Source organism: Rutilus rutilus (assembly GCF_951802725.1).
Source record: "Rutilus rutilus genome assembly, chromosome: 9".
Lineage (NCBI taxonomy): Eukaryota > Metazoa > Chordata > Actinopteri > Cypriniformes > Leuciscidae > Rutilus > Rutilus rutilus.
Window position 1 is genome coordinate 15,773,725 of NC_140223.1, and position 14,483 is coordinate 15,788,207.

A 14,483-nucleotide genomic window follows, 5' to 3' on the forward strand; every position below is an offset into this window, starting at 1 on the left:
GCTGGAACATATTAATAGCACACGAAAACTAGAAATACACTTATATTAACTACTCAGTTTACAAACTGTTGCTATTTAGGAAGGGGCGTGCTTCTCAGTTTTCATTGGGCAAACCCGATCCAGAGGTTTTTCATGAGGGCACAGTGGGAGGAGAGACTGAAGCAGCGCTGGATATCAAAAATAAACCTCTCATTTCTCAGAAAGTATAAATACCAGCGCCTCAATCCGTGAGACAGTCCTGGAGCTCACGAACTTGGCTTCGATTTCTTTTCAATTCAATTTGTGTAGCCTACCTAGTGATATTGCATTAAATAATGAATTATTCAGTTTCAAAATAGATTTAAGCTAATGAAGGTGCTGGATAGTAATTTTAAACGTTTAGGATATTAACATTTTTCAGACAAGGAATAGATTCAGTTTCTGAAAGTGTATCATAAGGCTATAGTAAATTAATCAAAGTAATCAATTCGTTATATTTATTGTTTTCTTTTTGAAACAGCGCCATTTTATGAAAATGTGGTCGTGTTTAATCATATCTACATTAATTGTTCGCCTCTGTGCTGAAACATCTGCTCACTCGTTTGAGACTGAGGAGATTATACCTGTACGGCTGACTGGAAGGACCGGTGGACGAGTGGCAAAGAGGAGTGAAGAACAACTCAGCTTCAGACTCACGGCTTTCGGCAGGAATTTCACACTTAATTTGACACCGGACAGCACATTTATATCGCCAGCACTGAAGGTATATCGCATCAAAGTCAAGCCACAAGAAAGACTTGAGTCAACCAGCAACCCGACAGATCTTTATAAGTCCTTGAATCAAACTGAAGAGACTGGAGCAGATTTATTAAAAGCTTGTTTTTACACCGGCGCTGTTAACTCCAATGAGGACTCTATTGTTTCTGTCAGTTTATGTCGTGGGATTTTAGGATCATTCATTACAGATGGTAAAGAATATACAGTCGAGCCTAAACTTTTCGGCTTGGGAACATATGGAAAGTTAACCGAGCAGCTGCATGTCATTAAAAGAAGACGTTTTACAAAGTCCCCGCAGGTCTCTAAACAGCTGTCAGAAATCAGAGATGAGCATCAAAAGTCGATGATCCAGATGCCGTCTAGGCGCACGCGCTTTGTCTCCACGCCCAGGTTTATAGAGACTTTGGTGGTCGGTGACGCTTCCCTGACACATTTCTATGGAGATGAGATCAAGGTAAGGGCTCACACGTGTAAATGAAGGTTTAGTTTGAACCATTTTGACAGCTGAACAATCTGTTTCAGAATATGGTAGCTGATCTAAGATGTTTAATAGCTGGTGCAAGCTGGTCATTTTGTGGTTGACCAGCTATAATCTTCCAAAACCAGCTTATTGCACCAGCTAATAAGTGTTTACATAGGCCTACAATATGATTAAGATTTTAAAATTTGTACCTTTAATAAAAGCTTGCTAAAAAATAGCTTAAGTTTTGACTTAAGATTGTATGCTGGTCTTAGCTGTTTTAAGGTCTCATCTAGTTTAAAATGGTCTCCCAGCATGACCAAGCTGGTTTCTCAGGTCAGAAAGCTGGTCTTCCAGTCTAATTAATTTAAATTTGCCCCAAACCCTGCTAAAACCAGTCAACAGACAAGACAGACTATGCCAGGTCCATCTTGCAAACCATCTTAGGTTTACAAATACTATTCAATATTATAGGCTACCCCACCCTTTGAAGTCACATTCTTGTTCTAATATCGAAAGAAGGATAAAACCTTTAACAGTAAGAGCTATTTAGTGTACCTTGAGGGACATCTCAAAATGCATATATCAGACTACAGTTGTACAAGAATGAGTCACGGTTCATTTGAACTGTACTGTACTGATCTTTACACCCACTTATGATCCACCACCCCCTGAAATTTTCCTTCATTGAGTCATCGAAAACAAATGATTGGAAAAGACTAGAGAGTGAAAAAATGCACTGTCTTGGTCGGGATCCTGAGGCAGATAGCAATCCAGATGTTGATATTGGGATCCAAATTTGCAGATTCCTCATAAAGAAATCCATGGAAGACCAGCTGCTTCTACTGTTGACGTCAGGGCTTTCCAACAAGCAAACCACATATTTATGTGGAGAGTAAACAGGAAAAAAAAATCTCCAGAATAATCTCTATCGGCTAATAATTATTCCCATTTAAAGAATATTGAATGGTGTATTATATACTGTAAATGGGCAATCAGTACAGGTACACATTTTTACATGCCTGCTAAAAGTAATCAATAATCCTGTCTCCAGTGTAAAAGGATTCACTTTTTTATTATGCATTGTCTATTGCAGTGCATCTGAATAAAGCTGGATATCCACAATAACTTGGAAAAATATGCCGTGTAAAAGCCATTCCATTCCAGCAGTTCTGAACTGTCCTGCCAATGATGTCTTGCTTTTACACTTAAAGGTGCAGTAAGCGATTTCTGAGAATCTTTGTTGAAAGCTGTTGATATTTGAAATCAACCCAAACAAACACATCCCTCCCTTCATTGCTCCGCCCACAAAAATGCATGAACACGCATTGCAAGAGTGGATGTCTCTTTATCATAGCAGAAGAGAAGCTTAATAAAGCTTCCTGAAAAATAAAGCGAATGTACAGTACACAAGCAAGAGTTGATTGTTTGTAGCCAGCAGCACACACTCAAAACCATTGTGACTCATGTCTGTTTTCAGGCCTTCCCGCTTCGGTCTCTCCAGTGCTGGAAACCTTTTCTAATATTAACACGGGTCCTAAAGCTCTTGCCAAGTCATAACCCTTCTTTTTCCATTGATATTCCTCTGACCTTTTTCTCATTTGTAATGCCTCTCAGCCAAATCTCTTTCTACAGTCTTTGCTCACTCTCTCTTCTCCCCCATCATGAGTGGACACGCCCCCTACTGCTGATTGGCTACACATTTGTTGTGGTGCTTGGTTAGATCCACTTTCAACAGCGTTTCTCAGAAATCGCTCACTGCACCTTTAAAGGGATAGTTCGCCCAAAAATGATATTTAACCCATGATTTACTCACCCTCAAGCCGTTCGAGATGCTTTTCAATCTTTTTTCAGACGAACACATTTTCAGTTATTTTAGAAAATGTCTTAGATCTTTCAGTGGTTATAGTGTGAAGCTATGGGGTCCACCTCGTTCAAGTCCCAAAATGTGCATGCATCCTTCACAAAAGTAATCCATCCGGCTCCAGGGGGATAAACGAAGGCCTTCCGAGGGTAATCCGTGCGGTTTTGTCATAAAAATATACATATTTAAAACTTTATAAACGAAAATAACTGGCTTCCGGTAGCGGTCGACGCGCGTTCACGGAGATGGATGCTGGCGTATGACGTAGGACGTACGTGACGTACGTACCGTGAACGCGCGTCGACCGCTACCAGAAGCCAGTTATTTTCGCCAGTTATTAAATAACTGAAAATGTGTTCATCTGAAAAAAGATTGACGTATGCATCTCGAACGGCTTGAGGGTGAGTAAATCATGGGTTAAATATCATTTTTGGGCGAACTATCCCTTTAACATTCTGCTGCACAGTTGGTGAATAGCAAGCTGTTGGTTTTCTCTCTTTAGCACTACATGCTGACCTTGATGTCAATGGCTGCTCAGATTTACAAACATCCCAGCATTAAGAACTCCATCAACATAGTGCTTGTGAAGATGCTGATCGTGGAGGATGAAGAGGTTGGACCGTCAGTCTCCAGTAATGGAGGCGTCGCTCTGCGTAACTTCTGTGCCTGGCAACAGCTCTTCAACCCGCCCAGCCACAGGCATCCAGAGCACTACGATACAGCCATACTTTTTACTAGAGAGGTGAGCAGTGATTTATTATGTATTTTATGGGATAATGATGAAGTGAGATTCTTGACTGTAGCTGAATTTAGAATAGCCGTCCCTTGTTAAAATAAGTACACTTAAGCATACTTTTTTAATGATGAATATTAAATAAAAATATTTTAACTTTCAATGTAATATCCAACAACATACAACTACAGTTAAAATGATAACTTTACATGTGCTTTAACATGTTAGTCAAAACATCAAAATAAGTGTACTTCTTTACAGCATGACAAAAGGTTGTTAAAATAATCATAATTAAAATAAACATAATGATTTAAAGGGTTAGTTCACCCAAAAATGAAAGTTCCGTCATTAATTACTCACCCTCATGTCGTTCCAAACCAGTAAGACTTCATTATCAGATTTCTGTCCCTCCATTGCAACTCAAGGCAACTACCACTTTGACGCTTCAAAACGTTCATAAAGAGATCGTACAACTTATCCATATATGAATTGAGTGGTTTAGTCAAAATGTTCTGAAAGGACACGATCGCTTTATATGTGAATAAAAGCCTAAATTAAATCTGTTCATCATATAAAGCGATCGTTTTAATGACGGAACTTTCATTTTTGGGTGACCTATCCCTTTAAATATGAGTTTGTCTTGTCAAAGAGTGTTTTGAAAAGTGTGTCAAAAAGTGTATGGTGGATTGCTCATTTCTAGAGCAGACGTTATGGCATATTGAAACCGAAAACGAGGCTGAAAATAGGAGCAGACCGACTAGCTTCTCTGAAAGGTGAACACATGTGAGACCGGCTCTCAGACTGTGCCAAGGCCAGATGTGCCTTGAATCATGTGTGTTTTGTGGTCTTCTGTTTTGGAAACATTTGTCTCCATCTCGGATCTCTGGGCAAAGGATGGAAAAGTCTCCAGTCATGTTTTTGAGATACATTTTCAGACGCCACATAGTTACATTTTCTCACTTCATAGGTCTGCTGTCTGCCAAAACTATTTATTTGCTTGGTTTTATGATGGAAACACTGGGCAAATATGTTTTTCACTCTTACTAATAAGCAGAGACCTGGAACAGCAATAAGAATTACATTTATTTTTATCCCAAACTGCCTTTCAGGACATCTGTGGACATCAGAGTTGTGACACATTGGGTGTAGCTGATGTTGGAACCATGTGTGACACCAAAAGGAGCTGTTCTGTTATTGAAGACAATGGCCTTCAGGCCGCTTACACGACTGCCCATGAGCTTGGTGTGGATGTCCTCTGGTAAACACTAAGCAATTGTTAAATTGATTGGACCTTCCATAATGCGATTTTGTTCTTCTTTCAGGCCATGTTTTGAGTATGCCGCACGATGACACTAAGAACTGTGAGCAGCTTTTTGGACATCTAGGCGAGCACCACATCATGGCCCCTGTATTCACTCAGTTCAGCAAGACCTCACCTTGGTCTCCCTGCAGTGCTTTGTACGTCACAGAGTTTTTCGACAATGGACATGGTATGTGCACAAAATTTGAACTGGTTAACGTGACACTTTTTTCATTTTTATATCTATTCAAATATACGTGAAAAATGCATTTTATACTGTATACAGCGAATAGCATATATACTTGAATACATTTATTCTATGGTGAACATGTTTTTAATTTATAAATAAAAAATTCATTTTGATATTTCTTGGGTCATAAAGTAAAAAAATGTCAGAGTGAATCAAATGTCCTGATATCATAATGAAGAAAAAAAGAATGAAATAATTAATTTGGCATAATCTTTTATTATTATTTATTAGAAAAGTTATTTATTAAATGTATGATTATTATATATTATATAATATTTATTACAAAATTTATATTTAACAAAACATAAAACAGGAAATTATATCATAAAAATGGGGTCATCTCTGATAGCATGTCTTGTTTTATATTAATGCAGACCCTCATGATTGTGTGTCAGGGTATATTTTATATTATTATTTGATTATTAATAATATGATTATAAAAAGATTCTCGTGAATGCCTTTAAAAAGTCAGCTTAACTTATGCATTGAGCGTCGGGGGTTCCCCTCATTTATAGTAAAGCACTTTTACGTCACCTTTTGCTTGTAATTATGTAGATTCAGAATTTTCAGTTCCTTTCCATTGAGTCAGAGAGAATGCATTCCTGTCACTTCACTGGAAAAAAGGGAATGTAACAAATGTTTTCTTTCCACCGGGCCACGTCTCTTTAGTATTGGTCTCGCACGTTTCCTTTTTAACTGCTGTATCAGTTGAAGTGGGCAGTGGCCCATGTTCTCCACGTGCATTTCTGCTCACTCGTGTTCCTCCTCGCGGCTCACTCCCCCAGATGTGCATTCCTGCAAGTCTCCCTAAATGTCAGCTCCAGGAGCCCAATGTTCCTACTGTTTCACAATCCTTTGATTTCATGATTTACTACCGTCTAACTCTTCCTCTGGATAATAACAGGAGACTGTTTACTGGACACCCCTGAGACGATAGTGGCCTTACCCACTGAGCTGCCAGGCATAACTTACAGCCTGGACCGCCAGTGCCAACAGATATTTGGAGAGGAGTTTTCACATTGTCCCAACACTTCAGCCAGTGAGGTGTGCATACAGCTCTGGTGCCAGCAAGAAGGGCAGTCTGTGTGCACAACCAGGAACGGGAGTCTTCCCTGGGCGGACGGCACAAGCTGTGGCCCCAACAGGACCTGCCTGAACAGTGTATGCATGTCCTCAGACGAAGTCATGAGGCCTAAGGTATTTGAAGATACTCTTGAGTAACATAAATAGGATTTTTAGCCTTTCATTTTATCATTTTATCAGTACTAGGAACATAGAAAATTAAAAAAGAAAATTAAAATAAAAGGGTCAAACAGAATCCTTCAGAAATCATTCTAATATGCTGATTTGCTGCTCATTACACATTTATTATTATTATCAATATCAAAAACAGTTGTGCTGCTAAACATTTTTGTGGAAACCAAAATTGTTTTAGGATTCTTTGATGAATAGAAAGTTGAAAAAAGAACAGCATTTATTTGAATCTTTTGTAACATTACAAATAAAAATGTTATAGGAACTTTTAATTTAATGTCTCTTTGCTGAATTGTAGTATATAAAGTATTAAAAATTAACCCTTTAACGCATAGTGGTCACTACAGTGGACAGCTATTAAAAAAGCATTTTCTTGAATTTGCACGGGTTTTAATGGCAAAGTTGCACATCAACCTCTTCATTGGACCCTGGTGCATCATCCTATAAATTGCAACCAAGTGGCAAGCCGTTGTGTTTCGATTTTTTCCCCCCTCCAAACTAAGATGGCCAAGGGTCAGTCAGACATGCAAAGTTGCTCCAGAATATCCACCCATTCCTTCTATCCTAGGAGACTCTTGTAGGTAAAAAAAATATTGCAGCATCAAGCAATATCTAATGAGTCATATCACAGTTACATTTTCCAAGTTTTGATTTTAGATTGAGAGAAAACTCTGATTAATCACATGTCTACTGTAGTGGACGTCATGCATCAATGGCTATATTTCAGCTACAATTCAGAATTCTAATGTGAATATTGTTTTTGAAATTTAATACTTAAAAACGTAATCTGCAGTGACTTCTATTCTATTCTAAATAAATGTATTTGTATTATTAGAATGTAATTTTCATTGACATCGAAAAAAGTCATGTGATTACATAATGTATGACACTTGTTAGATCAAAAAGTAATCTGATTTCGTAATGCACGTTATTGTAATGCGTTTCTTTACTCATAACATCAAAAAGTAATCTGATTACGTAATGCATGTTACTTGTAATGCGTTTCTTTACTCAGCATCAAAAAGTAATCTGATTATGTAATGCATGTTACTTGTAATGCGTTTCTTTACTCATCAAAAAGTAATCTGATTACGTAATGCATGTTACTTGTAATGCGTTTCTTTACTCGTTACATCAAAAAGTAATCTGATTAGGTAATGCACATTACTTGTAGTTAATTACTTGTTAGATCAAAAAGTAATCTGATTAGGTAATGCATGTTACAATACATTACTCGTAACATTAAAACAAATCTGATTACGTAATGCATGTTACTTGTAACACATTACTTTACTTGTAACATCAAAAAAGTAATCTGAATGGGTTATGCATGTTACTTGTAATGCATTACATCCAACACTGATCATTTCAGATGAGATTGAAAAAAACGTATCGCTAGGTTTTCTCAGAGGAGGGCTATGATAGAAATGTGCATGTCCATCTTGAACAAAATCAGAATTATCAGCTAAGGGTAAATATCCATACTCTGGTACACTGGAGGGAGCATCTGAGTGGTTTCCACAGTTGTACCTTGACAGACTGTAGAAAATTCTGATGGAATCACGTCCTCATGTTCTGATATCAAAGATACGCAAAGTGCAACTTGTATGAAGCCTTTGCAATATTTCGCATTTATATTTTTTGTATATATTTTATAGTTTTCACATGATTTGATATAATTGTATTGATTAGTTTGTTAGATACACATACTTTATCTGTTTGATTATTGTATTATATTTAATACAGTATATCTTCAGTTTAAACCATAACCGCATGCTGTCCACTCAAGTGGACATCTGAAGATCTCTTTGAAAAATTTGTAAAAAAATAAAATAAAAATAAAAACTTGTTTTTCATGCCCTAAGAGCAATAAAAACACATAGGAAAAAAAAAAAATCCTGACTGAGGTTATCATAATTCATGCATGAAAGGGTTAATTCTGACCCCAAACTTTTGAATGGCAGTGTACATTAAAAGCAATTCATACATACAACGACTTTTCTACACCTCTTTTATAATGAGCTCATTTTTTTATTTCTGAATTAAAATTCATTCAGGTATTCATTCAGTCAGGCTCATCCAACTGCCCTGATATACATTTTTATGAATTAATAATTTGTGATAAAGAATACTTTTGCCATTAAAATATATTATGTCTAAAAATGACTGTGAAAATAACTATTAGTGTGTAGAATGACAAAAACGTTTTTGAAAATCTTGATAAAGATGTATACACTCAAATGTATTCAAGGTGAAAGGAAACCATGTTTGAATTTTAAAATGTTTTTTGTTCTTTTCTTTATAATAGACACTTATATGTCAGTGGTCATTATTTTTGCTGTTTGGTCGGGTGACACTAGTGCGACTAAAATCACACACAGTAGTCTGACATTCATTTGGTTGTGTGGTTCTTCTGGTTCAGCCAGTTGTGGATGGAGGCTGGGGCGAGTGGGGACCATGGCAACCATGTTCCAGATCATGCGGAGGCGGAGTGATGTTCTCCCACCGAGAGTGCGGCCGGCCATCTCCTCAAAACGGTGGAAAATACTGTGTGGGCCAGAGAGTGAATTACCAGTCCTGTAACAAACAGCCCTGTGAGAATAACCGAGGTGGGTTTTTCTCTTCAGTGTCAGTCATTTCATGTTGTGTTATTATACTAGGTAACAATTCTTTACTATTGCAGGGAAAAGTTTCAGAGAGGAACAATGTGAGAAGTACAACAATCCCAATCACTTCGATGTGCATGGAAATGTGAAGCAGTGGATACCAAAATACGCTGGAGTGTCGCTACGGGATAGATGTAAACTCTTTTGCAGAGCACGAGGCAGCAGTGAATTCAGAGTATTTGCACCTAAAGTAAGTTGCAAATCTATAGTGTGAGCACACTTAAATGTACATTTAGACTTTTGGCAGATGCTCTTATCCAAGGCAACTTGCATTGCATTTGATCAGTTCTTGCTTTCCCTGCGAATCAAACCCATGACCTTGGCGTTGTTAGTGCTTTACTGTTTTAGCTACAGGAAGAAAATTTACTGTGCAAAATAATAATTTTACACTCAAATAGAAAACACCTTCATAGTAACATGACACTAAAAATAATGCAATAAACATTAATTTAACAACAAAAATGTAAAATATAAACCCTAATCTACACAACAGGTTAAAAAAAAAAACTAATAAATGTTGTTATTTCAGTTAAAAAAAATCAAATGTAAGCAGTTACCCAGAATTCTGGGAATGTAATTTATGTTTTTTCACTGTAAATTATGAAATTCTTTTTCACTTCCAAAATCTGTTCATGTAATTTTACAGTTAAATACTGTATTTAACTGTAAAATTACATGAAATGTCCCATTAGATTAATTACAGTATTTCAGCATGTAGACTAAGGGAACTTACCGCTTATAGCATTTTTAGTCTTTTACTGTTCAAATTATTATAATTTTTTACATTGTCTCAATCTTAGGTAATTGATGGAACCCTATGCGGTCCAGATACCACATCCTTCTGTGTGCAAGGCCAATGTATCAAAGCTGGTTGTGACCTGGAGATCGATTCTAATAAGAAGCTCGACAAATGCGGCGTGTGTGGAGGGAACGGTCAGAGCTGCAGGATGATATCTGGCTCGTTCAATAAAGTCGTGTAAGAATATCTCACTGCTATTTTTAATGAAAAAGTTGGTTCATTTTGGCCACCGTAATCTAAATCTCACCTGTTTTGTTTTTTTAGCCATGGATATAGGGACATTGTGACGATTCCAAGTGGAGCCACTAACATTAACATCAAACAGCAGAGCCATGGAAGTATACCACACGATGGATATTACTTGGCTGTACGAAGAGAAAATGACGATTATATCTTGAATGGCAACTTCTCGGTCTCCACAGTGGAGCAGTATATTCCAGTGCTTGGGGCTGTGCTGAAGTACAGTGGCTCGTCCACCACATTGGAGAGACTTCAGAGCTTCCGCCAGCTACAGGAACCAATCACAATACAGCTGCTCTCCACCGCTGGGGAATCCATCCCACCGAAGGTCAAATACACCTTCTTCATTCCTAAAACCATGTCTTTCAGCAAACCTAAAGACAAAAAGATGGCTGGCAAACTGATCCATCCCTTTGGGGTGCCACAGTGGGTCTCGGGCGAGTGGTCTGAATGCTCCAAAACGTGTGGTTCAGGATGGTCCAGGAGAAATGTGGAATGTAAAGACAATGCTGGCTTCTATTCAAACCACTGCAATAAAGATCTCAGACCTTCTGATATCAGGCCCTGCGCAGACCTGCCATGTCCCATGTGGCAAATAGGACCTTGGACTTCATGCTCACAAACTTGTGGCCACGGTGAACGACAGCGTAAGATGCTCTGCATTGATTACACTGGGAAGATTGTGGAACCAGAGGATTGTGACACTGCCAAGATGCCTCGGTCAGTATCGGAAAAGTGTTTCTACCAAGAGTGTTGAGGACATCATGCAGGCTTTCAAATTATTCAGAGGTGATAAGACGTTCCTGTGAAACAATATACAGATTATCATTTGACCGTGCTTCAGGTTGGAGCAGGAAATATTCAGCTTTAGGTGGAGAAATGGTCTAGCTGTGTGGAGTGAACTTGGTCATGAATATTGCACGGACTGATTACTTGGGCTTTGGTTTTCCAAATATACATGTATATTAATAACCACTATTGAAGTTTTATCCAATAGATATCTACCTCAGCAAGCAATGCTGTTTCCCTAACTTGTGTCTCCCAATTACATATAAATTAGTTTTCACAATGTCATATTAAATGATTCTGAAAAACACACCAATCAGCCAAGGCTTTTCCATTTATCTCAGGCTGACTTTTTAAAAATAAGGACAGAAATCATTTAGTTAAAATGTATTTGTATTTTGTATGTGCTCGCTAAGCCACTATGAAGGTGCTATAATTCTTTATTGATTTACTTCGTGATTGGGTCAATAATTATTGACTTTTACTTTTTTTTATGGCTTGCATTTATCAGAGGTTATTTTCACTTTCAGAGTTGAAGTGTATCAAGAACACTTGATTAAAGCATGATCATATAAATATATTAATCCTTTTTTTTTTTTTCTTGTATATTGAAAACTGTATCAGAGTTACACAGTGGTTGAGTCTAATTTATTTCCTGGAACATTGACAATTACAATTAAGTGTTAGATCTAGTTTAAATTTTACTTTTGAAAATTCCTCAACAAACAATGTTTGTGTCCATTCAGAGGGTTATACAATGGTTATGTAATTTACCATTTACTATAGCTGTTCTTTGTATTAAACACTGTTTAATTTCAAAAGTGCACATAGCAAATTGTTGTGAATTGCTACGTGAATGAAAATGTGGAGGTTTGGAAACATCAGACCTTCCAGTGTTTTCATGCTTCATGAGTAGATGTCTGCTGAGATTTTGAAAGAGCTGTGTAGTTGAACGTTATTGAGAAAAAAAAAAACAGTACAGCATAAAACTAAACTGACAAATAGGTAATGCTCCTTTAAAATGATTGTATATGAATGTCCAGTTGTGTACATTTCATATATTAGTCAAATTAAAATGCAGCAAAACATATTATCCCTTCAGTGAAGGACTGTACTTTGTTACTTCTTCATTATAAAGCTATTTATTTTTGTACATTTTTATTGTATAAAATAGATACAAATTATGCAATGTTTTCCAGATGCTGCTTTCTTTTTGTTTTGTAACTTATCAATGAAATGTCTGAAAATAAAAATGCCTAAACATTGCAAAATCATCTTTTTGGATGAATGTATTTAATTTAAGCTAGACCGACCGGAAGGGTAAGATATTTAAATTGAATATGAATGGCTACAAAAGTGCATGGACCAGCATAATGAGATAAGAAGGCTCTAATTTTCCTAATATTATGATGAAGCATGGATATGCATGCTAAGATGCGGTTTGTAAAGTTCAGCTGAATGTCAAATACGATTACAAGATTCCTGGCTAGCTGTAGTGTTGTTGACCTCAGTACGGTTGAGATAGAGGTGGCGTTCCTTCATCCAGTACAAAATGTCATAAAGTCATTGAGATATATGCTTGTTGTTGGACTGGAATGACTGTGTATCATCTGCACAGCAGTAATAAAAAAGTCATGAGACTTTATAACAGGGCACAAAGATGGTACAGAACGAGAAAAGGAGAGGGCTAAGCACCGAACCCTGAGGTTCGCCAGCGGTTCCACTCCACAAAGCCTTGAAGAATGGTTCTCACAGACAGATCCTTAAGACAAATGTTTGTGGTAATATGGATATCTAAGAAAGGTTCAACTGAGAGCCAGGAAAGGTTAGAAACACTGGACCTAAACTCCTTACAGACCATCAGCAATCAACAGACTATTTTGTCTCAACTGTATCATTTAAATTAAAATTAAAAATCATGACTGCTAAAAGTGCCTCTGAAACCCATCACTGCCAAAGAAACCTGATGGTCTACTAACACTAACACTGTGGCCCTGATGTGCGGCTTGGAATTGCAAGAAACATATTTTGGCATGGCATTCAAATAGTAACAACAACTCCAAACTTCGGTCTCTGCCTTAATCAGATTGGAGTTTATTGGGCCAACATAGCCTCAGAGTTTTTTCCCTAATTTTGAAGAGGTATTCTTTCCTAAAAGAGGGCCCCTTTGAGAGAATGTTTGTTTGATGGAAAATCCTATTCCTCAGAGAAAGCACATGTCTGAGAGGCAGCTGCTCTCTATCTCTTAGAAAGGGTTTTGCATGAGTTTGGCTCTGAATGAGATGCATCTGCTACAATTGTTACAAAATTCGCACTATATCTTCTGTCTAGCTCTTCCATTCCACTGATAAAATGAACAGAACTGCACTTTTAAAACGAAGTGTAATCTCTAATAGTTTCACATATTGTCAAACTCAACTATTAACATTGTGAAGCGCTGCAGTACTGTCTGTTTAATTTGCAATTATTCATAGTATATACTAGTAGTATATACTAAAAGTATATACTTTTATATGGGCTGATTGCTGAACACTTTTATACCAACATGATAGTGTAACAAAAGTGTTTTGTGAACTGTTAATTGCTTACCTACTTCACCAGACATCATGTTCTCATAAACTGCCGCATAAGAACAGGCTGCATATTAGTATGTTGTGCAAATCTACCTTAAGGATGTGGAACCGAACTTTCAACAACTCAACAAAACACAGAGCAGAAATATTTGTGCTAAATTACAGCAACACACAATGTTCTAATATGCAGTTAAAAATGAACCAGTTGAAATTTTCAGGAAACCAGGCCAAGACAAATCTATTGTGTCTCTGCTGAGCCAGTGGAAATGACCATCAATAAAAGGAGATTCATTAATTTTCACCTGTTGTTATATAATCATGCAATTATCATTCTCTAGGGTGCACGCTTTCATAAAATATTTATTTTTAATTACAGCTGTTACAAGCTGTTCTAACGTTCTTATGTGATATTGGTTACATGTTGTTTACCAAGCACTTTTCAATAAAAAATGAGCTACAGTACTCTGCTTAAAGTATGTGCCTTGCTCAAGGGCTCAGTGGTGACAGATTTGTGTTGTGAGCTCAGAAAAAATCCTATTCTCACATCAACTAATTGCTGTTTTCATGCTGACCCTTGAGCATAAAGACTCCAAACACACCCTTATTTGTTTCTAAACAAGGCAACACAGTGAGCTAATGCATTGCAAAATGCATAAAAATATATAAATCTGTCATATACATTTTAAGTGCTAGGCAAACAGCATAAGAAAAAAAAATATTTTTGCTATCCAGTGAGGATTAGAAAACTATTTGTACTCCCATTTATCAGAGGTACTTTCTGGAGTAGTGGTTTATTTGAAAT

General features: G+C 37.1%; 1 protein-coding gene across 1 annotated transcript; it reads left to right on the forward strand.

Annotated features, from left to right (window-relative positions):
• Positions 1-374: 374 nt before the first annotated feature.
• On the forward strand, positions 375-12,369 carry LOC311297589 (A disintegrin and metalloproteinase with thrombospondin motifs 8). Its single transcript, XM_084419944.1, has 9 exons — positions 375-1,210; positions 3,583-3,822; positions 4,923-5,055; positions 5,136-5,303; positions 6,268-6,560; positions 9,040-9,226; positions 9,301-9,473; positions 10,084-10,259; positions 10,347-12,369. Exons 1-9 carry the CDS (start codon positions 509-511, stop codon positions 11,077-11,079), a joined length of 2,805 nt encoding a protein of 934 aa, XP_084276070.1. The 5' UTR covers positions 375-508; the 3' UTR covers positions 11,080-12,369.
• Positions 12,370-14,483: the final 2,114 nt, after the last annotated feature.